Below are 27,084 nucleotides of genomic sequence, written 5' to 3' on the forward strand. Positions count from 1 at the left end.
CGCGTTTTCGGCCCCTTACTGAATAAGGGGTAAGGGAAAACACGCGTCAAATGGCGGGTTAACAGTGCCGCTGGAAGCCCTTTCACTGCCCTTCGGGGAATTCTCTAACCTGGGTACCCGCTCCTCGGGAACCCTTTGCTTTCTTTCAGGTGCCTTACTGGGATCAGATACTCGCTCCTTGAGGGCCTGCTCTCCCTACATCGGTGCTTGTTACCATCTACTTCTGCCTGGTGGAATCATCAACATTACAGCTACAATCTAGTGAGTAATCTAATTCTCAGTCTGTCTCTTCTATAGCTTTGCCGTGCTGGGAAACCTACACCTGGATCTCCCTATACCATCTTGGTGAGTCGGGTTCCCTCTGCCGAGGGCCCCTGGACTGCTACCTCTGGATCACCTCACTACTGCCACCTCTGGTGGTATACATCAGCTGTACAATAAAAGACAAAACTCTGTGTTGTGCGTCCTGAGTCTAGCCCAGTACTGTGGCTCCCCACGGGGCTCCTCCCCTTGGGCATGGTCATCTTCCACAATACCCAAGAACCCATTCAAACACCTTGAAACCACAACAGTGGCGAATATCTTTTATCCTTATCAGTGTTGCTCTTTTGAAATATTTCATTGATTTTTGGGAATTCAGATTTTTTTTATATGTTTAATTATTGAATGTTCTATTTGTCATCTATTTTGAAATATTCTTTTTCTTAGTATGTTTTTACTATTATGATTGATGTTTCATATTTCTTAATTTTGATGTTTTATAAGGCAAGATGATGTTTTTGCTTTTCCATTGTCTCACTGCAGAGTCTGGCTAGTTGTGGTTTCCAGTTCAGTTTTTATCTGTATTTTCTATTTATATTTTGTGATCTCTTTATTTTGTATTTGGTGAGGGTCTGTCTGTGTTCTGCATGTGTGATCAAGGTGAGGGATTCTGCTAATGTGTAGTTTATGTGCAGACATCTGAAGCAGTCCAGCTAGGTCTGAATTCAATAGGTAGTATACAGTATTGACCTTCCTCAATCTGGAATAATATTTACTGTGCTGCTTTTTCCTGAGTAGGATTGTTATTGTTTGTAGTTGGCTTCTGAGATAAATTGTATTTTTGGCAAGCTGTGATAGCTTTTACTGGATCGATGTGAGGCCAATATTCAGCGCCAATTAGCCGGATAAGTCATGACTTATCCGGCTAAGTGGCAGCAGCTGAATATCTTGCTCCATTCAGCAATCAGCAAATAAGTACTTAACAGGTTAAATAGTTATCCAGCTAAGTGGTGGGTAGGAAATAGGCGCTTCTGAGAGAAGTTACTTATCTGATTAAATTAGCCAGATAAGTTCCAATACTCAGACACTAGACCTGCTCAATAGCAGATCTAAAGTTAGCTGGATAAAACTTATCCGGCTAACTAGTGATTTCTTCTGAGATATTCAGCAACATAATCGTGCTGCTGAATATCCCTTGTACATTAGCCAGATAAGTTTTATCCGGCTAACTTATTTAGACGGTGACCTTTGAATATCTACCCCATAAATATTATCCAAAAATATTGTAAGTGAGCTATTGAGACAATATAGGCCCTGTTTTCAGATGAGAATATCTACCTGCATCTGAAGAAGGGACCTATGTGCTTTCAAATTGTTTGTATAGTAGTTTTAGGTAATTCTTATGCTGACTTGGTAGAAATATTGAGCATGCCAAGAATCCCACAATTGGAATGTAATTTGCAGTATTACATTATTTATGTTCTTTGTACAATGTATTTTGTTATCTGGAGAGAGATGGTAGAGAGTTAATTTTATGAAAAACAAAGAGCATGCTACCAAGTGTGATAGATACATTTGCTGAAATCAAAGCTCGATAAGTTCAATTTTAAATGTGAGCAATTCGGTGTGACCTATGAGGATAACTTTCAAAGCTGCTCGTGTGCGCCCATATACACGTATATATGGGTGCACAATATTTATTTCTGTTTTATAACCTGCGCGCAAATGGTATGAGCAGGTTATAAAAAATGAGTATATATGTGCGCAAACATGCTTGCATATGTAAACACCATGAGCAGCACAAGTTCGGACTTATCTTGAAAAGTAACAGCACTTAGCCAGATAAGTCTGAAAAGCACTACTTGTCCATCTGATTACCACTTTTCAGACTTATCTGGGTATGTAAGATAGCCAGAAAAGTAAAAATAAAAAGTGCTATTTATCCAGATAAATTCAAATAGGCCTTCTGAGTAGCAGCAAAGGTGCTGCTGAGAGAGAGAGAGAGAGAGAGAGAGAGAGAGAGAGAGAGAGAGAGAGAGAGAGAGAGACTGGCCATAATATCATGGCCCATAGGTAGGTATTTGTATCCCTATCCCTATGGCAGACCCACCTAGTAACTCGAGGTGGGGATTAGGTATGATTGTAGGGGGTTAGGGGCCACTTTGACATTCTACATGACACCTACGAACAGAACAGTGGTCTCTTGTGAAGATTTGCTGGCCTTCGGAGTGAGGAAACTCACTCCAAGATGAGATTTGAGAAAGGTTCTCTCAACCTAGCCTGATAGGTTCACTCCAAGATGAGATTTGAGAAATGTTCTCTCAACCTAGCTTGATAGGTTGAGAGAACCTTGCCCAAATCTCATCTTGGAGTGAGTTTCCTCACTCCGAAGGCCAGCAAATCTTCACAAGAAGTTTCCTAAATCCAAACTGATTTGGGTAGAGAATATTTTGATCTTCCAGGTGATTTACAAGTTGGGATAACATTGCTTTCTCAAGATCTTTTGCTAGAAACGGCATATTGGATATTGGACGATAGTTGTCCCAATCGTCAGTTCTACTGGTCTTATTTTTTAGGATTGGCTTTATTACCACTTGCTTTAATCCATGTGGAATAATTCCTTCTGATACTGAATGATTAATTAAGGTTGTGATTGTTGGAGTGATAACATGGTGTATTTGTTTCAAGGAACTGGTTGGTATTGGGTCTCGCGGGTGAGTAGCAGGTTTAATTTTAGCAGTGATCTGACTTTGCGACCAAGCAAGGAATGACTACACCACCATTCTTTGTTCGGTCGCAAATACCTTTTCCAACATTTATAAAGATTCTATAATCGGGGTAGGCATTTCTATCTTATTAAAAAGTCTCCACTTTCTCTCAATGGAATCTTGCCATTTAAAGATTTAATACCTCCCTATGCCACGGTTGGCTCTTCCCTGCCAACTCGTGGTAAAAAGTGTCCGACTCCGTTAATAATAATAAAAATCGCTAGAATTAAGTATACAACTTAATATGAAAGAACCTGCTCTGCATTTATAAGCATTTATACACTGTATTCCTTTGATGCAATTATGTGCCACCTACACAAACAGAGCATACACTCTTCCTTATCATACATAACCACCTTTAAAGTCAGGTTGCATTGAAAAGCTTCCATTTCAAGATATGTACAGTGTCCGGTCCCCCTGACGCAGCCTTGTCGGGGTCCTTGTTTCCACAGCGTAAGCTACAAATTCTTTGATTAATGTGTACCATTGTTGTGACTGTATCTACAATAAAAGCTTTTGTTGCTAAGATATATTGACCAGGGATTTATGTTTGCCATGCATTAGTTACGTTGCATTTGCTCTATATGTGTATACTATTTACTCCACCCTTCCCGTGTGCCATATTCTATCTTATCCCAGGAATCAAATGCTGATGTGGAATTGGTTTGATTTAGTTCATGTATCTTATTTTCTGTTGGTTCAGCAAGTACTTCCATCTCTATCTTTTTCCTGAAGGTAAAGGTAAGTTTATTATCTATACTATTATGGATTTGATTGGTGAAGGCTATATCTGCTTTTATGAATTGGTGATCAGACCAGGGCAATATCGTGTGTGAAGTATTGGTTAGGCAATTACTTATATTAGCAAATATTAGGTCTAGAGTGTGACCCGCTTTATGGGGCAGATTTTAAATGTTACGCGCTACCCAGCGCACAAAATGTAAAACATAGTGTGTGCCTTGCACACGCCGAGCCCAAGGGGAGCCCTGATGGCTTTCCCCATTCCATCCAAGGCCGCTCCGATCCTTTTTTTTTCGATCCCCCCCACCTTTCCCTCCCTTCCCCTATCTAACCCACCCCCCAGCCCTAACTAAATCCCCCCTACCTTTTTTTCAGGAGTTACACCTGCCCAAGGCGTAACATTTAAAATCTGCCCCATAAAGCGGGTCACACTCTAGACCTAATATTTGCTAATATAAGTAATTGCCTAACCAAGGCATGTGTAACTTGCGCGTGGCGGCCGGCTGCCGGCGCACCATGCCCCGCTGTGCCGGAGCACTCGGGACTGCCCTGGACCACCGCCATGCCCCCGGCCCTGCCCCCAGACCGCCCATTTTGGAAAGCCCTGGGACATATGCGCGTCCTGGGGCTTGCGTGCGCCGCCGAGCCTATGCAAAATAGGCTCGGCGCGCGCAGGGGTAAGTTTTCGGGGGTTACGCGCGCATCTTACGTGCGTAACCCTTTGAAAATCTACCCCTATGAGTGGCTTTCGAGACAAACTGTGACCATCCCAGGGCTTCAATTGCTTCTAAAAACATTTCACAGGCTAATGATCTTGGTAGTTTGTCTACGTGGAGGTTGGAGTCTCCTACAATTAAGGGTAGATTTTAAGACGTGCGTGTGTCTATGCGTGCGTGCTACCCGGCGCAGCATTCAGGAACTCCCGTAACAGTTCACAGAGAAAAAAATATATGTGTTGCCATGTAAATGGGTTCCTATCAGGTAGTCTGCGCCGCTCGCTGTCGAAACGCCCCAGTTGCTTAAAGATACTATTGTCTTGTAGCCTTCGAAATCCCTGCAGTGACAGGAAGATTTCTTTAAATCCAGCGCTGATCTCAGATATTTACCTGTATACCTACAGAATTCATCACACTCAAAAGCTTGCTGCACCCCTGAAGAAGGAATTATTTCTGAAACCCTGCAGTGTCGGGCGTTTCGACAGCGAGCGGCGCAGACTACCTGATAGGAACCCGTTTACAGAAGGACAACACAATAGCCCGGGCCGGGGTATGGGAGTGCGTACCTGAAAGGGACCTTTCAGACTACAGTTGTATGTGGCATTCGGAAGGGATTGTAACAGGGTTGTTACTCTAATTTCACTTATAAGTTAAGTACTATACTAACTTTTTTCAAGCTAAAAAAACAAGCCAAAAAAAAGCATAGCTTGACTACAAGACAATAGTATCTTTAAGCAACCGATGATTATAACTTTGCACTGTAGAAGCATTTTCTGCTGAACTTATACAGTATAAGTAAAATATAAGTCCATAGTCCCAGGTGAGAAATAAGTATATATTTTTTATTTGATTGATTTTCTCACAATATTAGGGGTTTTTTTTACATGTAATTTAACTATGCATTTGCATGGATATCTAAGGAGAAAACTTGCACCCAAAAAAACAACTTTAGGTCTCAAATTCAGAAAAGCCTTTCAGTGCATCTGGGTGGTTTTGGCTAAGTCTGGGTAGACACAAACCAAGCCACCCAGATATGGAATATGTATATTCTTGAAATAGGAACGCATCACCATGTTCAAATCTTGCTCAGAATAAAAAGTCACTAAGAGTTGTTCTGCCTGTAACTTCTACTGAGGAATTCTCTAAATATTCAGTTAAGTTGGAAAGATTCTCTACAACATTTGGCCGTAGTGAACTTTGCTTGTGAGACAGAAAATCAACAATCCTCTTAACAACGGGAACTACATCCATGGATATCTTGAATATATCACCCAGATATTTTTTAAAGGTAATCAAGGGTAGTTCACCATGTACCTTTGGAAAATTTAGCAGCCACAAGTTCAAATGTCGAAAAGAATTTTCCAAAAATTCCAGTCTCCTTACAGAGGATAAACGCTCCCAAATAATAACTGCATTTGTATCCTTTAAGTTTTTTACATCTTCCTCCAACTTCTGGATAGCAATGAAATGATCCAAAAGAATTTGCTGATGATCTTGGGCAACCATATCCAATTTTGAAGAAACAGTCTCTAAACGGTGGGTCTGTTCCTTAAAGGTAGTAGACAGACCTGCTATTAAATCCCATAGGGATTTGAGCGTGACAACAGCCGGTCTCATAATCTCCAAGGGAGCTTGACTCACTATCCCAGTTCCAGCAGCAAAAACATTCCCACTAGTTGTAACCGGGAGGACATCTCTGGTATCACCAACACTCTCCCCGGAGGTCTCCAGCCACTGGTCAGGAGTAGAGGTCTGCACCCAGTCAGGCATGACATCGACAGCTCCATCCAACTGAGGGAAACCGGTACAGCTTCCTCCTGGCATCTCAGCGCGGGCAGCGTCCCCTGAGGGAGAAGCCAACAGTTGTTGTCGTGGATCTGGAGGGCTCAGCGATATTTCCCCAGGTGAAAACAGAGCTCCTCTCTCTGTTTCACCAGTGGAGGTAAGAGCTCTCAATTCTGCTGTGGGGATTACAAACTCCCGAATTAATCGCTGGTCAGCAGGAGGGCAGGGTTCGGGCAGAAAAACCCTGACCTTCCCTTTCCTCTTATGCGGCATAGCAGTAAAATCGAAGAAATCACCAAATCTGGGATTCTCGAGGGTAACGCTGAGCAGCGGAGAGTAGCTTCCTCTCAGGCGGCCATCTTGGATCCACCAGTTGCTCATCAATTTAAGGTTTCAATAAGCATGACACTCAATCTGAATAACCTGTTTCTCCATGCTCAATTCATCATGTAACCTAACTCCCAAAGATTTTACCTTATCAACCGACATCACAGAAACTCCTTCTACTCTCAAAATAGATCTTTCCACTGCCTTCCCTATTTGCAATAAATCTGTCTTTTTAGTATTAAATACTAAACCACTCTGCTTTAATCAATCCCTTACCACACACATACACTCACTTAACCTCTCATAACATCTTGCTTATTATGCCCAAAAGGTGTCACCACCAGAATATCATACACATATATTTATTTATTTATTTATTTATGTATAAAAGAAACAAAACAAAAAGAATGGATAAACCTACCCAGGGAAGCCATACATATGTTAAAAAGAAGAAAAGGGGATAGAGAAGATCCCTGTGGAGCCCCATTTTTCTTCTCCCTAGGTAAAGAACAAACCCCTTGAAAATTCACAATCTGCACACAGCCCTGCAAAAAAGCAATAAGCCTACTCAACACCATACCATCCAACCCCAACTCTTGATATTGGTGTAACAAAGTAGCTGTTGGGGATCTGTAGGAGGGAATGCTAGGGAGCGCTCCCGATCCCGGGGAGAGGTGTGCCCTTGGGCCCCGGCGAACCAGGAGAGGAGCTCCAAGGAAGCGCCGAGGCAGGTGAGACAAAGTCCCATTTGAGCTAGGACAGGAAGCCTAGGCCCCCGCCGACCTGCACAGCCTTGGTGAGGCCAACCTCGCAAGGCTGGTCTCTGAGTGGTTCTCTGACCACTCCAAGCCCTTTCAGACCTGCCGCTGGGAACGGCAAAGGTGGCAGACTGGACAGGAGACAAGGGCGAATGAAGACACTGGAGTAGGAGACTCAGACGTGGAGACTTGGAACGTAGACTCAGACGTGGAGACTTGGAAGATAGACTCAGACGAAGAACAAGCAAAGTCTCTCAGGTACCCTACACAGCCCAGCGGGGCTGGTCGCAGACCACACTGGAGACTCAGATGAGCAACGTAGAACGAGGACACAAACGAGGATGTGCAAGGCCCCTCAGGCACCCTACACAGCCCTTGGGCTGGTCGCGGACCACACTGTCCCCTACGTGCCCTACACAATCGGACGGCTGGTCGCAGACCATGAGGGGAGCGGGGCAAGCTCAGGAAGTCTCACAGCTCAGGAATGAAGTGACCCCTTGGATCCTCTGAAGTCGGAACAGGATACAGACTCAGGACAAAACTTGGAACTTGAAAACTGGAACTCAGAATTAAAAGCAAGGAACCTCCAGAGGTACGGGTTATTCAGGACCTGGAGCATCAGGACTTGGAACTTCAGGACTTGGAACACAGAACATCAGGACTTGACTCACAGAACATCAGGACTTGAACATCAGGACTTGGATCACGGAACAACAGGAATTTGGATCACAGAACATCAGGACTTGGACATCAGGACTGGAACCTGGACATCAGGACTAGGACACGGAACATCAAAGACAAGGACGACGAGGAACGGAATGCCTTGAAGAAGAGGAGGAGGAGGAGGACGTCATCGTTGACTCCTGGACTGGAGAGCTGGAACAGGATCCAGGAGCAGTCCAACTCCTGAACCAGCTCCTTGCGAAGGCGAGGATGAAGTGGAAGCACGGCGCTTAACTAGGGCTGAAGATGAGGAGATGCCCTGGGAGGAGTTCAGGTGAGGCCCGGGGCATATCCGGCCGTGGGCCCTTTAAATCCAAGAAGAAGACGCAATTGTGCCCTTAGGCAGAAGGGGCAGGACCCTGGACAGTGGCCATGCTGCCGCTGAGACGATGAGGAGGAGGGCTGAGCCGTGGAACAGGCCTCGACAAGGGAGGCGGCCTCCAAGCCACGAAGAGGATGCTGGAAGCTGCTTCCTTGCCGCAGGTAAGTCCGGTGACTGTGGCCTCTGGGCAGTGGAAGGATGATGATGTCAGCGGCTCCTGCTGCTCCGGGACACCGGCACGGCCCTGCCATGCCGAAGAAGACAGGCAGCCTCCGGGCCGCGAAGGAACATTGGCAGCGGCTCCTGCACCTCAGGAAAGTCTGAGGACTGCAGCGGCCTCCGGGTCATGAGGTAAGCACCTGTTCACGGCTGGGCCCACGAGCAGGAGCGCAACAGTAGCATGTTCCACTAAATCGAAGGCACTAGACAGATCTAACATAAACCAGTAAGGCGGCTTCCCCAATATCTAACCTAGGTAATACATACTCCAACAAAGCCACCATAGTGGTCTCTGTACTACAATTTCTTCAAATTCCTACTTGAGTCAAGTCAAATCAGCAATCTGAGCTGTAACTATTTTTTCCAAAACTTCAGCTACAACAAGGAAAGTTTGATATTGGCCTATAATTGGCACAATCCATTGAAACCATCTTATCACTCTTCAGAACTGGAGTTATGATAACTTTTTTCAAAATCGCAGGCACCATGCCTTCCTTCAAAGAAGATATAACTAAATTCCATACCCTTTCAAAACCTTGTTTGACAAACCATTAACAAGAAGAGTATCCATCTGTTCATCCTCTGTCTGGTTACACTCACAGGCGAAGTGGCCTCTCTCTCCACAGCTGAAACAGAGCCTGGGTCCCTTGGCAGTTGCAAGGACCTGGGCCAGTCTTTCTCAGAGATCCATGGGCATTTTGCTCTCAGACTGTGATATTTAGGATCCAGAAGTAGCGGTCTCTCTGGCAACTTGATGTACTCTGGTTATCAACTGGGCTTGATGAAAGGCATCAGCCACTTCCAGAACAGTCTCCAGGGTGCTGGCAATAAAGCTTGTTACTTTGCCATGTTATACTGTGAACCGATATTTATACTCATTGTAAAGCTTGTTGCTATGTTATGTTACACTGTGAACCGAGGTGATGTTTTTTTACGTGCCCCGGTATATAAAAATTCTTTAAGTAAATAAATAAATAAATAAATACTGTTTCATAGCAGGTCCAAACTATCCAACAACTGCTCCAGAAGGAATAGTCTGGCCACTTCAGTGCCATTCTTCCCTTCAGGCTATAGCCATTTCCAGCTCATATTGTCTTGCCTCACAAATCTGCTTCACTTTTTTGAAGGAGTTAATAAACATGTGGATAAAGGTGAACCGGTAGATGTAGTGTACTTGGATTTTCAGAAGGCGTTTCACAAAGTTCCTCATGAGAGGCTTCTAGGAAAAGTAAAAAGTCATGGGATAGGTGGTGATGTCCTTTCGTGGATAGCAAACTGGTTAAAAGACAGGAAAAAGAGAGTAGGATTAAATGGACTATTTTCTCAGTGGAAGGGAGTGGGCAGTGGAGTGCCTCAGGGATCTGTATTGGGACCCTTACTTTTCAACATATTTATAAATGATCTGGAAAGAAATATGACGAGTGAGGTAATCAAATTTGCAGATGATACAAAATTGTTCAGAGTAGTTAAATCACAAGCAGATTGTGATAAATTGCACGAAGACCTTGTGAGACTGGAAAATTGGGCATCAAAATGGCAGATGAAATTTAATGTGGATAAGTTCAAGGTGATGCATATAGGAAAAAATAACCCATGCTATAGTTGCACAATGTTAGGTTCCATATTAGGTGCTACAACCCAAGAAAGAGATCTAGGCGTCATAGTGGATAACACATTGAAATAGTCGGTTCAGTGTGCTGCGGAAGTCAAAAAAGCAAACAGAATGTTGGGAACTATTAGAAAGGGAATGGTGAATAAAATGGAAAATGTCATAATGCCTCAGTATCGCTCCATGGTGAGACCACACCTTGAATACTGTGTACAATTCTGGTCGCCGCATCTCAAAAAAGATATAATTGCGATGGAGAAGGTACAGAGAAGGGCTACCAAAATGATAAGGGAAATGGAACAGCTCCCCTATGAGGAAAGACTAAAGAGGTTAGGACTTTTCAGCTTGGAGAAGAGACAACTGAGGGGGGATATGATAGAGGTGTTTAAAATCATGAGAGGTCTAGAACGGGTAGATGTGAATCGGTTATTTACTCTTTCGGATAATAGAAAGACTAGGGGGCACGCCATGAAGTTAGCATGTGGCACATTTAAAACTAATCGGAGAAAGTTCTTTTTTACTCAACATACAATTAAACTCTGGAATTTGTTGCCAGAGGATGTTGTTAGTGCAGTTAGTATAGCTGTGTTTAAAAAAGGATTGGATACGTTCTTGGAGGAGAAGTCCATTACCTGCTCTTAATTAAGTTGACTTAGAAAATAGCCACTGCTATTACTAGCAACAGTAACATGGAATAGACTTAGTTTTTGGGTACTTGCCAGGTTCTTATGGCCTGGATTGGCCACTGTTGGAAACAGGATGCTGGGCTTGATGGACCCTTGGTCTGACCCAGTATGGCATGTTCTTATGTTCTTATATTGTTTAGCAAGTAGAAAAGTCTCCATGGACTTTCTCTAGGCTGGAGGATTCCCCACAAGAATTTCTGCTGGTACACTTCTGGGCTACACCTTACCCATTCAAGGATGGCAGCTTAACCTCCATGTAGTCAGACCATCCATCCGGATTTGCAGTCTGGAAAGCTGTCTGGCTGCTGCCTGCCAGCAAATTGCCTAAGTGGGTGGTCCAAGTGATCTCTGGCCATCTTACCAGCTGAGTGGTTCATTCATAGTTCATCTTAAATCATGGGTCTTCTTCTGTAGCCAGCCTGGGTAACACATAAGCTATCTGGGTGGGCCTGTTTGTAGTAGCTTGCGCAGTTTGAGCTATCTATGCAAGTGAAGTTTGTTGCTTACCAAGGTGCTCCTGCAGTGCTTGCTGCTAAATGAGACTATTGCCCTATAATAATCTGCCGCAGTTGCTGCTTATCTGGGAGGGCCTGGAGTAATGATCCATGCTGGGTTAGTAAGTGCTCAGGCTTAGTAGGCAGCTGTCTACTCCCAAAGGAGCTGCTGGTACATTTCCGTAGTAGGAGCTACCACCCTATTCCAAGAAAAAGATCTAGGCATCATAGTGGATAATATTTTGATCTCATCAGCTCAGTGTACTTCAGCAGTCAAAAAAGCAAACAATGTTAGGAATTATTAAGAAGGGAATGGTTAACAAAAGGAAAATGTCATAATGCCTCTGTATCGCTCCATGTTGAGACCGCACCTTGAATACTGTGTGCAATTCTGGTCGCTGCATCTCAAAAAATATATATTTGCGATGGAGAAGGTACAGAGAAGGGAGACCAAAATGATAAAGGGGATGGAACAGCTCCCCTATGAGGAAAGGCTGAAGAGGTTAGGGCTGTTCAACTTAGAGAAGAGACGGCTGAGGGGGGATATGATAGAGGTGTTTAAAATCATGAGAGGTCTTGAACGAGTAGATGTGAATCAGTTATTTACACTTTCGGATAATAGAAGGACTAGGGAGCATGAAGTTAGCAATTAGCACATTTAAGACTAATTAGAGAAAAATCTTTTACACTCAACGCACAATTAAGCTCTGGAATTTGTTGCCAGAGGATGTTGTTAGTGCTGTTAATGTAGTTGGGTTTAAAAAGCTTTGGATAAGTTCTTGGAGGAGAAGTCCATTAACTGCTATTAATCAAGTTGACTTAGGGAATGGCCTCTGCTATTACTGGCATTAGTAGCATGGGATCTTCTTAGTGTTTGGGTTCTTGCCAGGTTCTTATGGCCTGGTTTGGCCTCTGTTGGAAACAGGATGCGGGCTTGATTGATCCTTGGTCTGACCCAACATGGCAATTTCTTATCTTCTTAAGTATTTTTTATTTATTTATTATTTTTATATACTGACATTTGATCTGAGATATCACACCGGTTTACATTCAGGTACTGTAGCTATTTCCCTATCCCCAGAGGGCTTATAATCTAAGTTTTGTACCTGAGGCAATGGAGGGTAAAGTGACTTGCCTAAGGTCACAAGGAGCAACAGCAGTACTTGAACGCTGGTCTCCTGGTTCATAGCCACTGCTCCATCCACTAGGCTATTCCTCCCACCTTGGTTCCAAAAACAGAGCAAAAGAGAAACCTCGCTTCTTTTTTTTATGGGGTAAAAAAGGAAACAGAAAAATCTAGCCTATCCAACTCTGATTTACTACAATTCCCTCTCTGTCTGGGCAGGGCTAGGCCCTTTAGCCCAATGGAAATAACTGTCAGGCCTGCCCATGCAGCGAGGCCCAGAAGCAAAAAATTGATAGCATGGCTTCCTGGTCTGTGCTGGGCTTAGACCAGTGTTAATCCCACTGCTACCACCATGTGTAATAGCAAGGGGCAGCCTCTGGCTTCAGAGAGGGTGCTAGAGAACAGACAAAACAGTCTAGAGATTGTTTTTTCTCACACAAAAGTCCTTTTTATTATTTACAAAACAAAAGCATTAAAAATCTGTTTACTTCAGGAGTCTCTGTCTAAAAATTAGGGTATTCATACATACAAAGGTTTAGCATAGTATCTGGTGCTTCCTCCTCCCTTCCTAGGCCATCCCTGGGCCTGAGCTTTTATTTCTCTCTGCAAGAGAGACAGGATTTCCTTGCTGGGAGGCTTTAATGGTGGACTAGGCTAGATGCCTTTAAGGTATTCAGGAGGACTATCTTATATACCCCTTTACACAGACCTCTGTGTTTTTAGCTTTTTTTTGTCTGAGTGATGTAAAGGCTAGACTAAGCATCATTTTCTGACATGAGGGTGAGGTCGGGAGTGGGAAGGAATGAGAAAGCGGCGCAGACAGGCAGAAGCAAGATGGGACATGCTCACTTAAGTGGAGGGCTCAGGGGACCCACCAGGCTGAAAGAAAGGGCAGCGAGCAAGGGCAAAACAGTGAAAGGCACAGAGGCAGCTGTAACTGACACATTTCTTATTCAAATGTCATAGAATATGTCTTTGAGCCAAGCAAAAGATATACTTCTTAAGTAGCTCCCACATCATAGGTTGCAATGCACAAACTTTCAATGAGCTATCTCTGGAGGCTTCAACATGTCTAGGGAGCGATGGTAAAGGCAAAGGAGGGAGAAAATCAGAGACTGAACAGGGTCTGCAGTAACAGCTGGTAGGTGGCAAATGGGCCCACTGCATGGGCCAAGAGAGCGTTATCTGCTGACAACTAGCAAGTTACTACATCCAAACTTCTGTCTGGCTCCTTAGTCATACAAAAAAAACCCCCAAAAAAACCAAAAACATGACTGCATTTCTCTTCTCCTTGACTGGCTTCCTTTATTTTTTAGGATTCAATATAAAAATTGACCCATTAGTCTTGCAAATCTTCTATGACATGGTTCCTGGGCACCACTCCAGCCCTATCACTCATCACTTCCCTGTCTGTCACCTCATTCCGCTCCTGCTTCTGTAATCCACCACTCCCCAGGCCTGTCCCACTCAGAGGAAGATTTCTGCCCTTCTCTAGCCTGAAAACATACATCAGCCTCCCTCTGTTGTTCTGCATGCCTGATTCTCTCTCTCTCACTCTCTCTCTCTCGCTCTCTTTTTTCCAATCCCGTGAAGACTCCTAATTTCTCCTTGGCCTTTGATGTTTCTCCTCCATCAATCCTGCCCTAACCTGATGAAATTCATGCAGTCCAACAACCACAGCAAGCCATCCCCTCATTCTTTTCGGCTCTTCTTACCTAACAACTACTGCGGTCTTTTCACTGTAGTTTTAGCACTGGTTGTAGAAGCAGCACCAGGGGCAGTTCTATAATGAGGCAGAGTGAGGCGGCCGCTTCAAGCAGCAAGATTTTGAGGCGCCAAAATTGCCCCTTGAAGCCGCCTCACCCTTTATTCAGACAAACTCTGGCAGCAGGAAAACCTGCAGTGCTGGTGGCGTGGAGCAGCAACATGCTGGTGGGGTTCCCACTCCCTGCCAGCAAAAGAAAGGTCCCACCTGCGCAGAACTGTGATGTGCTGGCAGGGTTCCCACTCTGGTGCCGCCAGCATTTTCCCCACAGTCGGTGGTAGGAAAGGGCCTATGGTGCACAGCGTTTCCCCCGCAGCTGGCAGTAGACGAGGTCTTGCTGTGCAGCCAGATAAAAGGTCCAAAATGTGTGTGTGAAAGAGACTTTGTGAATGTGTATGAGAGAGCAGGGGTGTATATGTGTGTGTGTATACGAGAGGGAGGGTGGGAGTGACTGTATGAGAGGGTGTGTGCCTGTATGAGTGTGTGTGTGTGTGTGTGTGTGCATGAGAGGGTGAGTGTAGATATATGAGAGGGTGGATAGAGGTGTGTATATGTATGGGTGTGTGGGTGTGTATGTGTGTGGGGGTATATATGCATGTGTTTGTGTGTGTATGTATGAGAGGGTGAGTGGGTAAGGGTGTGTGTAAGTGTCGGTGGGTGAGGAGGTGTATGGGTGAGTGTGTATGAGTGGGTGGTGTGTGTTTATAAGAGGGTGTGGGGGTGGTGTATGTATGAGAGAGTGATGGGGCTGGTATGTATGTATGAGAGGGTGGTGATGGTGTGTGTGTGTGTGTGTGTGTGTATGAGGTAGTGGATGTGGTGGAGATGGTATGTGTGTATGAGAGGGTGGTGGGGTGTGTGTGTGTGTATGAGAGATTGGGGGGGGGGGTGTGTGTGTGTGTATGTGTATGTGTGTGTCTATGAGAGAGAGTGCCTGCGTACATGTGTATGCGTGTGTGTGAATACCTGTATATATGTTTGTGAGAGAGATTAAAGTTTGTGCACCCTCCTCCAATCTACAATAATCTCAGCAGGACTGGAAATCTAAAGTTCCCAGGTATGGAGAGTGGGAGATTTATTTTTTTTTTATCCTTGTTAGTTTTAATTATTGGATGTGATGTATTTGCTGTTTCGAAATATTTTATTAGTGTTTGGTAATATTTTAAACATTTTTATACATGTATTTAATTGACTGAATTTATCAGCAGATTTGACATTCTTTTTTATTGGTATGTTTAATGTTTATTATTTCTTGATTGTGTTTGCATTGCTTGAAGAATTTGGCTTCCTGTGATTTCCAGTTCAGTTTCAATTTATATTTTATGATCTCTTTATTCTGTATTTGGTGAGAGTCTGTCTGTATTCTGCTTGTGTGATTGAGGCTTTAGGTATTCTGCTAGCATGTAGTTTCTGTGTAGGGATTTACAAACAACCTGGCTTTAATCTGTTTTCCTAATAGGAGGTGTATTGGTGTTTAGGGCCTGATGTAATATTTGCAGTATGGCTTTTACATAGGTTGAGTGCTGGCAGTTATGATATGGAAGTCTTATCATATTGGAATTGTAGTTCAGTTTGTTCCTGGCTTTCTGTGGGCCAAGTCCACACCCAGTGCACTTTACCATAGGCCTAATACCATATGGGATCCAGTAAACTGCCTTGATTACTATGAGAGAGGTAGTTTATTAAGTCTATTAATCTATTATTATTGAAAGTGTGTTTTTTTGCAGTGTATGCCTGCATAATATATATGTAGTTGTGATATTTTTACTTCAGAAGATTGTGCTTTGAATGTCTATTTTCCATATGCAATCTGCCTTTTTAGGTTGGGGAAGTTAATACATTTTAAAATGGAAAGAATGCATACATTTTGATTATGTGGGGAGGGGAGGGAAGGGGGAATGAAAGGCTGTAAGGTTTGTCTAGGGCATCAAATACCCTTGTATCAGCCCTAAGAGAGAGTGTGCCACACACAGAGACTCCCACCATTCACCAACCTCTCATACCCCAGGGGACAGATCCTGGAGAAAGGTGGCAGGCAGGCGATAGGGAATGGAGGAGACCCCAGGAAGGGTCTAGAAATAGAACTTTGGCTGCACCACCCCATTAAACATTTCTCCGGTACCCCCTAGTGCAGATGCCAAACAAAAACATAACAGGCCCCAAAAATGAGTGGTTAGAGCACTGGGCTGCCAAAAAGGGAAGCCAGAGTTCAAATCCTATTGCCATTCCTTGTGACCTTGGGCAAGTCATTTCCATTGCCTTCCCCCTGCCCTAGCCCTCGGTGGCTTCACCTGCACTGGGCCATTTGGGGAGGGGGGGTGGGGGGGCTCAGGCAGCAGATTGCCTGGAGCCGCCCCTGAGCTGCACTACAGTATGTGAAATAAAGCTTGTAATGGTTTAGGTTTCTCATGAAATAATACAGAATTGCTTCTCTGGAGCCAGACAAAAAAACTCCACAGCTGAATCAGTTTGCAAATGGAATCCGTGACAGAATGATGTATAGCGAGATTAATGATTGGCTGAGTAAGAGCAACATGACTCTAATGGTATCGATGGATTTACCACAACAGCAGATTTGAATATTTCTTATACATCTCAGCAGTACCTTAAGAGCACAAAAGGTACAATCGCAGGGACAGATCAGCATTGTATATTATTAGAAAATGACTTTATCACAGTGAACACAAGCAGAATATCAGATTTTGTGTGTTTACAGAGGGAAGGGGTTTCAAGATTTTTATGCCTGTGGCAAGAAGGAATTGGGGATTTGTGCGTTTGTGATGGTAAGAAGGTTCAAAGTTTGTGTGCTTATAATGAGGAGTGTTGGGGCTTATGTGTCTGTAGTGGGAAGAAGGGGGGGTCAAGGTTTATATGTTTACAGAGGGGGAGATTCAGGGTGTGTGTGTGTGTGTGTGTGTGTGTGTGTGTGTTGGGAAGATAATGGGGGCTTGTGGGTTTTTGATAGGAAGTAGGTTCAGGGTTTGTGTGTTTGTGGGAGGGAGAAGTGCCGGGTTTATGTGTTGGTAGTGGGAAACAGGTTTAGGGATTCGGGGAGGGAGGGGCAATATTCAGCCGCTGAGCAGCTCGGCTAGTTAGCTGGATAAACTTATCTGGTTAACTAGCAGGGTATACTGAGCGGTATGGTTGAGCTACTGAATATACCTGGCTATTTTAAAGTTACCAGGATATGTTTATCTGGCTAACTTTAGGACAGGTCAGCGGCATGACCAGAGTTAGCTGCATAAGTTAACCAGCTAATTTCAAATATCGAGGGTTAGCTAGTTAACTTATACAGCTAACTCCGAAATGCCTCCTGCCCACTCCTGGAAGATCCCAGACTTATCCGGCTAAATTCTAGCCAGATAACTAGTTAAATAAGCCAGTTTTGCCATTTAGACAGATAAGTTATCGGTTATCTGTTTAAATGGCTTTTGAATATCAACCTCTATGTGTCTGAGATGGGAAGAAGTAGATGTTTATGCATTTATGGTAAGAAGAAGATTCAAGGTTTGTGTGTTTGTGGTGAGAAGGAAAAAGTTGTTTGTGTACATGTTTTAGAAAGATTCAGGATTTATGTGTTTGTAGTGAGAAGTAGCGAGGTTTATGCATTTGGGCCAATCACTTTCTTCAGAAAACAACCTTCAGACACCACAGGGGAATTCATTGCATGTACATTACAAGCCTGGTTGTGTTAAAATCAATTTCTTTTTAATTAACCTATGCAGCAATGGTAGATTTACTCAAGGGACTCAAGGTTTTAAGGTGGCTAGACTATTTTTTTGTTCAATACAGATTGCTACGGATAGCATCTAGACTCAGTTGTGATGATCCAAATACACATCTACCTACAGCAGTATGTTCAGCTTACTGGTTCCTTGACATGATAGCTATCATTAATACATGATAAACATTTACTTTAAAAAATAATGCCAAAAAGACACTATAAGTTATTTCATAGAACAGCCTTAATGAGCATTTTTCCTTAAACTCAGTGGAGAAGTTTGTAATGTAGTAAATGAGATCATCACATCCACCAGTGCCATGACCGGCAAGGCATGACTAAAAAAAAGGTAATGTTTTACCAGAAAAGTAAAGAGGTTAAAGGGACGTCCTTCCCAGAGACTAACAAAATGAAATATTAATCTTGGCTGTGCCAATTTAATTCCTTGGAGAGCTTTGCAGCACAGACTCTTTCTGGCTGAGATCAGTGTGTAAGAGTCAAACACTGGGTACTGAGCTATGAGTTGATGACCATCCCTTCTCGGCATTTGACTGAGACTGAATGCTGATGGATATGAGCTGGAGGAAGAGAGTTAAAGTCCTGCCACCCAGTCCCATTGAAGTCATGCTGATATAATGACTATTGAAAAGCAGGAGGAATATACCACCTAATTAAGCAAAAAGCTTTGTAGCTACTATGGATTACTAACCAAGAGAAGGGAAGAAGGAATGTGCACAGCAAAAATGCCCACCACAAAAGTCTTTTTAATTGTGAATCTTTGTCTTTTCTGTAAATAAACATACCAGACACTGCTGCCTAGTGGAACAGACTTGTCTCTTCACTGATATAAAATAGGTTTGTGCTCTTTGTATAAACTATGACATTTAAAAAGTACATGCCACAAGAAGATATTGCACAAATTCCTGTCAAGTTGCTATTTTTTTAAATCCTTCAAACTGCGCCGTCATGATTCTCTGCAAACTCTGGGGCGGCCATATTTGGAGCAACGTTACAAACCACCTCACATGGAAAAGAATACGGCTGTTTCGTGCAGTTGTGACATCATAGCCACTCTGGGGCCAACTGGAATCAAGCATCAATGTCACTTTCCAAACATGGCTGATCCAAGGGATTCCAAACACTAAGGACATAGCAACAAAAGCTTTTACTTTGGTTGCAGGCTATCCTTGCCATTTACACTATTCAAAATGTTTATTTAAACACAAAACCCATTTTACGATATCAAGTAGAGTCTTGCAGGTGGAACAGGCAGCGGATAATGAAGTTCTGTAAAAACGAATAAGAGTCTGACGTTCAGTTACATCACTTTGGGGTAGTACTGCTGCCTCACAGGGTTTTCTTAAAGTCATATTTCACTGCATGCTAGAACTTTTCGTAGTTATAAAAACACAGCACTAAAATCTCCAGCTTGCACTGCAATGGGTAACCTAGAACAATGTTTCCCAACCTGCGTGCTGTGGCACACTGGTGTGCCTTCAGACCTGCCCAGGTGAGCCACGGAAAGGTCACCATTCTCTAGAATGCTCAGATCCAGACCAGCAGCTTGGCTCTGCTCTCAGCACCTCCCAGCAACAAGAGTCACCAGCGGGTAGGAGCATGTAGGAACTCCTTTCTGATAACATGTGCAATCGTGCATGCCTCTTCTTCTTCCTATGTACAGCATGAGCCCTGGAGTGGGAGAATTAGTGGGCAGTATGCAGAGCATGAATAGCCAGGATCTGTTTTGTGAGACACACATAACATCTCCTCATCTTCCCACACCTGAGCTTCCCCCTTTGAGTCCTTCAAGCCTCTCTTATCCCTAGGATGAGTGAGACAGGGAGAGTGTGCACTGAGCACTGGATGCGACTCGTTCTGAGCGTTGGGAGCAGCGGCACAGAAGGAGCTCTGGCAGATGCAGCAGCCATGGAAACTAACTGAGCCAGCTGCTAGCACCACTTCAACTTCTCCCTTCTCTTGCACTTGTATATAGAGAGGGAGCTGTTCTATCGTGATGGGTTCTTGTGTGTCTCAGTCCCCCTCTTTCCCTTTGTTTTAAATTTTGGAAGAGATACTGGTTGGGCTTTCAGTGCTTCCCCAGCTCTTCTTTTGACCAAACGAAGCCTCTCCATGGCCTCACTGCCTGCCCCGTGAATGTTGGTGTGCTACACAGCATTTTGGTTAATGTAGATGTGCTTTGGGCTTATAAAGGTTAGGAAACACTGCTCTAAAAAATTAGGACTGGAGTGATCTATATTACCTATAAATTCTACTCTATGCTGTAGGAGATGCATAAGAGAGTTACTATCATATCATGATACAGATGCACATGCAAAACGAGTCAACTGCTTGTCCACTACTGTTCTAATTCTGCAGGTATACTAGCATTTCCAGTTGATCCTGGGTTTTTAGCCTCCATTCCATAATGTTAGACAACCAGAGATGCAGGTTGCTATATGCAATGAAACAAGAGCTAGAAACCAGAAGTGACTCAGGCTACCACTGATGACCTGGAGCCATTTGAAAACCTACATACAGGCCCAACGCTACCAGGTGTGCAAACTGTGCAATTCCATGGGACAGTACAACCAGGAGGAGGGAGGGCAGCAGCAGAAGAAAGGGAGAGATCCAATGGAACCATTAGCTTACCCTATCCTGCCAACTACTAAAGAAGACAAGGGGGAGAGGTCCGGCGCAATTTGAGGCCAGCAGCTAAAGAAAATGAGAGGGAGAGAGGTCTAGCATAAGAGAGGGGTGTGTGTGCATGTCTGTGAGAGAGAGTGAGAATGTGTGTGTGAGAAAATGAGTATGTATGTGTGTGTGTGTGTGTGTGTGTGTGTGTGTGTGAATGAACATGTGTATGCAAGAGAGCGAGAGAAAGCATGTTTGTGTATGACAGAGAGTGTGCATGAGAGTATGTGTGTGTCAGAAAGAGAGCGAGAGAGAGAGCTCATGTGCATGTTTGTGAGAGAGAGTATGAGTGAGAAAAAGGGAGTGTATGACTGGAAATTAAAAGTACCTAATTATGGAAGGTGGGGGAATTTTTTATCCTGAATAGTTTGAATTATTGGATGTTATTTGAAGGGTCTGCTGTTTTGAAATATTTTATTGGTGTTTGGAAACTTTTTAAATATTAAATGTTAACATTTTTAATTATTGGAAGTTCTACTTGTCAGCTAATTTTAAATATATATATATTTTTTAAATATGATTTTACTATTATGATTGATGTTTTATATTTACTGATTTTGTTTGATGTTTTATGAGGAATGTTGATGTTTCTGTTTTACCATTGTTGCACTGCATACAGAGTCTGGCTTGAAGTGGTTTCCAGTTCAATTTTTGTCTGCACATTTCTATTTATACTTTATGGACTCTTTATTCTGTAGTTGGGGTGGGTCCATCTGTGTTCTGCATGTGTGACTAAGGTGAAGTATTCTGCTAGCGTATAGTTTCTGTTTAGGAATCTTTAGCAGCTTTGCTTGTTCTATTTCTCTAATAGGAGGTGTTTTGGTGTTTTAGGGTCTATTGTAATATCTTCAGTTTTGCCTTTTCATAGATAGGGTTCTTAATGTTTGACTGCTGGCAGTTAGTGCTTTTTTGGTATGGGAGGTTTACTATATTGTAATTCTAATTCAGTATACTCATGGCTTTCTGAGGACCAAGCATACACCTAACAATATTATAATAGACCTAATACCATTAGGGATCCAAGTGTCTTTTTTACAGAGTTTTCTGGTTGGCATCACAGCCGTGCATGTAGCTATAATATACATATTGCTGTGAGTGATATTTTTACCTCTTAAGACTGTACTTTGAAAGTCCTTTTTCATGTAAAATATGTTATTATAAATGCATAAATTTTAATTGTGTGTGGTGAGGGCCTTGGAGGGGAGGGCACAGTGCAAGGCTGTGAAGTTCACCTAGGTTGCTTAATTCTCTTACACCCACCCATTCTCCCTTCCCGTGATCCCATCTTAACCCATCCATGGGTTCAAAATGCCTAAATGGGGCAGGAGTGATCCCCAGGTGCTCCTGCCCCATCTGCTGGTATGTAAAGATGGTGCTGGCTGGACCTGTGACTGGTGCCATTTTTACATGCCAGCAGGTGGAGCAGGAGCACCTGGGGATCACTCCTGCCCCATTTAAGCATTTTGGACTCGCAGACCTGTAAGATGGGTTTGGCTTGGGGGAGGGGGCTGAAGACCTGATGGGGGTATCAATTTTTAAAGTTTGGATCAATGGGCCTTTTCCAGTGGAGAAATGGGGGGAGCCTGGGATAGAAAATAAGACTAAAAGAAAGAGACTGAGACTGACTGAGAGAGTGTGTGTGAGACTGAGACTGAGCAAAAGTGAGACAGAGAGTGTGAAACAGAGACAGACAGTATGTGTGTGTATGTGAGAGAGAGAGAGAGAGAGAGAGTGACTGTTTCTATTGTGAGCCGGTTATTGGAAAAACAATAAAAATTAAGCACTAAAAAAACAGAACGAGGAGGAGGAAGCACATGGTAGCAAAAAAGCTAGCACCAGCTCTGCCTACGCATTTGTAAAAATTGCTAGAAATAAATGTTTAGCTATCACACATGCATATCCGTATATAATTATGATACCTAAAGTCTGCAATAGGACTTCCCATTGGTGCAGACAAGATGGCTGGCACGACTGAACATTCAATGAGCTCTTGCCCTCTAAAGTTACCAAAAGTCATGTGGCAGGAGGACACTAACAGGCACCCTTTTTCTGCATTTCTTTAGAGCTGTGTAAGAAACCCAATGCAGGCTGCCACTTTAGCTTAATAATTCAGAACATGCTGCCCACTGGGGAGGCAACAGAAAGATAAATGGATATGTAGGATGGAAATACTGGAGGGCTCAAAGGAATGATCAAAGTGCTCCAGTGCCTTTCACCTCTGGTTCACAAGCTCAAGTCCAGCTACAGTCAGTAGGGACTTACGTGAATCAATCGATGGTCTCAGGCAGCCCAGTTCCAGAGAGCATAACCAAGGCATTCACAACATAGCCCCTGTCAGACGAGTACTAAAAAAAAAAATCTGTGTACACTTTTACCACTGATTTGTGACAAGAACAAGAAGAGAAAAAAGATAGATAGAGCCATGTACTGCTAGAAGGATTTGATCAAGACTTATGACATTGTACAGGGAGTAATTATAGTTTGTACTCAGTTTCCAGCCTGGGCATACATGCTCAGAATAAAGTGCAAGGTATGACTGTACATGCATTACAGTACTACACCCCTCGGGACATGACATATCACTTGTTAACACCAGCTCCACAAGGAGAGCATTGTGGTACCAAAAGAAAACTAAACTGGAGGTTTTGGACAGGATGAACAGTCTATTTTCTCGGGACTGTTGTTCTTACATTGATCTGGCTCCAACTTTCTTATCTGGGAAGATATGTCATAGTAATCCTCTGTCCCATAGGGTTTAAAACTATACGAAGATACAGGAGCCCGGTATTAACATTGCCTACTGACAAGAGGGAGACCAGCGTTCCATTCCAAGCTCCTCCTTAGGCTAAGCAGGCAACGGAGATAGAACTCACACCCACTGGGAAGGCCGAGCCAAGTATTACTGCTATGGTGACACCTAGTGGCAGTCTGAAAAACAGCAGCGGAAGTAGCTGCCGTTTACCTTATTTATTTATGGGAGAGAATGTGGGGAAAAATTAGGAAAAAAATACTGGAAGGTATGCATGATGAAAGAGAGGAATAAGGAATTATAACTACAGGCCAAGGGCAAATCTCTCCCTCCTCCACCGCCACAAAACAGATTTTTCTCATCTCAAGCAAGAGACAGAAATGCAATCACAAAGGATAAACTCAGTTCACCGACAGTTTGATGAATGATATTGAGAGAACCCCTCACTGTGGTCTGCGGGTCCAAAATTCCTAAATGGGCCTGGAACGATCTCCAAGTGCTCCTGTCCCACCTGCTGGTATGTAAAAATGGCACCAGCTGGCCCTGTGGCCAGCGCCATCTTGTTGTACAAAAATACCTCATTTACACAAAATGGCAGCAGCCATAGGTCCATCCAGCACCATCTTTACATATGCCAGCAGGTGGGACAGGAGCACCTGGGGGATCGCTCCTGCCCCATTTACGCATTTTGAACCCACGAATGCGGTAGGATAGAGGGGGTAAATGAATAGCTGCGAGGGTATTAGGCAGCCTAGGTGAACTTTACAACCTTGCACCCTGGGACAACTTGCTAAAACTGATCAGTCTCGATGAAAAAAAAACCTGTTTATATAATTAAGGAAAAAAAATCTATGTGCACCTGTTTCTGTGCCACTAAGACATAAGGAAAAGCAAAAGATGAATCACCCTTAGACTGCAGATCATCCTTCACGTTCCCTTTATCTAATAAAAAAAAGAGACAGCACGAGCCACCCTGGAAGGTCCTTTATGACATCATCAGACTGCTGGACGTCGGATTCTTCAAACCCTTTCTCCTGCATTTCCAGAATGAAATATGCGAAAGGTTGCAGATTTTAGAATGTTATTTTGGCTATTATTTTGTATGGTTAAAAATGATATTAAACCTTTTTCTATAGTGCTGAGCACCTTGAATAGCGCTATAAAAGTGATGAGAAATAATTTGATTCATGAAATGCTGATGATTTTGGTATAAAGGAAATGTGATGGATTGACTCTTACAGCCTTATATTCAGAAAGGCCTTTTTTTTTTTTCCATATTATGTTCCCATGGGGAAAAAAATCCTGATTGAAAAGGCCCTTAAAAGGGGAGGTCCTATTGCAAAGTGCACCACACATTACTTCTACAGAGGCAATGTAATGCCTCAATCGACATAGAAGCAAGATGGCAGAAAAAGACTGCACGGCCCATCCAATCTGCCCATCCACCCAATTAATTTAGTTTTATAATTCCAATTACTTCCTTAGAGATCTCCTGTATTTGTCCCATGCTTCCTTGAATTCAGATACAGATTTTGTCTCTACCACCTCCACTGGGAGGCTCTTCCATGCATCCACCACCCTCTCTGTAAAGACACATTTCCTAAGATTGCTCCTGAGTCTGCCCCCTTTCACCCTTGTCACTCTCAGCAGAACCGGAAATTATGGTTCATTATTGGGAGGAAACCCTATCATTCAGCTTTCACTCTTTAAAGGTCAATTAGATGAATCAACATTGGCACCAAGTCCACATAAAAACTGGTTACAAAATAAATCACTCGTCATCAGTATACAGGTAGAAACGGGGATGTCGCCCGGGCACTAAAGCAGAGAGTTATTTTAAATATACATTTTGGAGAAAAAGAATGACATTTAGGGGAAGCATCCACGTAATAACAGCCCTGCCTGCCACACCCAAATCACCTTTGACAGAGATTACATGGGAGAACAATCAGACAGTGATGTCTGACATTGGATGGACATTCAGTGCTTGCTTTTCAATTTCAATTTCTCTTTGATCTGCTGCAATTAAAGTAGAAAACATGAACATAACCGTGTATTCAATAGCAGAATATAAATAAATAAAAGGCGTATTATTATTATTATAATTATTATTATTATTATTTTAGCAGTCACACCGAATTATAGATTATTTTGTGCAGTGTAAGAGGTTAAACCGCAAATCAGCCTTCCGTTCCCAAATCCTGCTCGCTCGGATCCTGGAATAATAATAATCACCACTTACCCCGATTATGACCGAATCGTCTCCTTGGAAAATGGGAAGAAATTTATCCCCTCGAAGAATTTCCGATTGGTTTAAGGGGCGAAATCTGCAGAGCACCTTGATGCTGCATTCGTTGGCGAGTTCAGCCATCCTGGGAGGCGAGAGGTAACGGAGGACCACGGCAAGCAGGAGACGTGCAGAAAACACAGGGATGCGGCACCAGCAGCACTGCAGGGCAGGCTAAATGTCAGCTCCGGACTGCAAAGCGTTGGCTCCCGAAACTGCAGTGGGGGGAGAAATGAGCTGGAGACAGATCTTATTAGTACAATTTTTCCGCAACAGAACAAGGGAACTAAGGATTCCCAATATTAAGGGAAAGGATGCCGTACAGAGAACATAAGCCACTTTGCAGATTCACCTTGGGTGTGCCTAACCTCTCCTTGCTGCTTATTCTTGTGCATTGAGCAAAGCCATGGAAAGATTGGAGGGCGGTTCCTCTGCTGATACCGGCGGATCTTCACTTTCGTTACTGCTGGATTTTATTTTAAAGGTTAAGGTGCTCCAAACGCAAAGCCATCACATTTCAGCCCTTCCTATGCAGTGGCTCCAAGGATGCTCGACTCTGACGCAGCCTCCTGCTATGACTCTAGCAGTAGGGGGAGCGGCAGAGCGACTCGCTCCATTCCATTCTTAAGGTGGCGTCGTCTTGATCTCTTAAGGTGGAATGGAAGCTGTGCTCTATAAGGGCTTTGTATTATAATAAGCACATTTTACCTATTTCAGTTATTTCCCTAATTAGTCGATCCCCTTGACAAACTAGGGTTTCTGCTATACTAGTTATTTATTTGATTTATATTCTGCTTTTTGGTGCTTCAAAGCGGATTATATTCAGGTACAGCAGGTACTTCCCTAGTTTGTAAGAGGGCTTACAATCTAAGTTTTTACCTGAGACAACGGAGGATAAAGTGACTTGCCCAGGGTCAAGCAGAAATTATAGCAAGTATTAATTGGATTTTTACATTCTTCTTCCTCCATCAATATTCTGTTACTACCTTCTGGAAAGGACTTCTAGCTATGAATTTATGTAGATGTCAGGACATCCCAAACCTGAACAGCGGCCCCCAGAGGCAGTCTTGTTTTCAAGATATCACAGTAACATAGCAATGTAGTAACATAGTAGATGATGACATAAAAAGCTTAAGCAGCTCATCCAGTTTGACCCAGTATTCTGTCCACACTGCTAAGGATACATCCCAGCTTGTCAACCACAATGAGACTGCAAGATTTATCCTTATCCAGAACAGTCCTCTTTTGTCTTCCACCATCTAGGGTAGATGAGCACACAACATCCCCTATTAGTTCCCTCCCACAACCCACTTTCTCGGTGACTAGCCACAAATGT

The 27,084-nt window shown here is 43.3% G+C and overlaps 1 protein-coding gene across 1 annotated transcript in view; it reads right to left on the bottom strand.

Moving 5' to 3' along the window:
• The window catches only part of LOC115088557 (kinesin heavy chain-like), a 108,148-nt gene extending 81,895 nt beyond the window's left edge, over positions 1 to 26,253 (bottom strand). Inside the window, exon 1 of the mRNA XM_029596815.1 lies at positions 25,704 to 26,253. Within this exon, the coding sequence (XP_029452675.1) occupies positions 25,704 to 25,832 (129 nt within the window). The 5' untranslated portion in view covers positions 25,833 to 26,253. The remainder of the gene's footprint in view (positions 1 to 25,703) is intronic.
• Positions 26,254 to 27,084: the final 831 nt, after the last annotated feature.

The sequence above is a fragment of the Rhinatrema bivittatum genome, chromosome 3 (genome assembly GCF_901001135.1).
Source record: "Rhinatrema bivittatum chromosome 3, aRhiBiv1.1, whole genome shotgun sequence".
NCBI classification, from domain to species: domain Eukaryota; kingdom Metazoa; phylum Chordata; class Amphibia; order Gymnophiona; family Rhinatrematidae; genus Rhinatrema; species Rhinatrema bivittatum.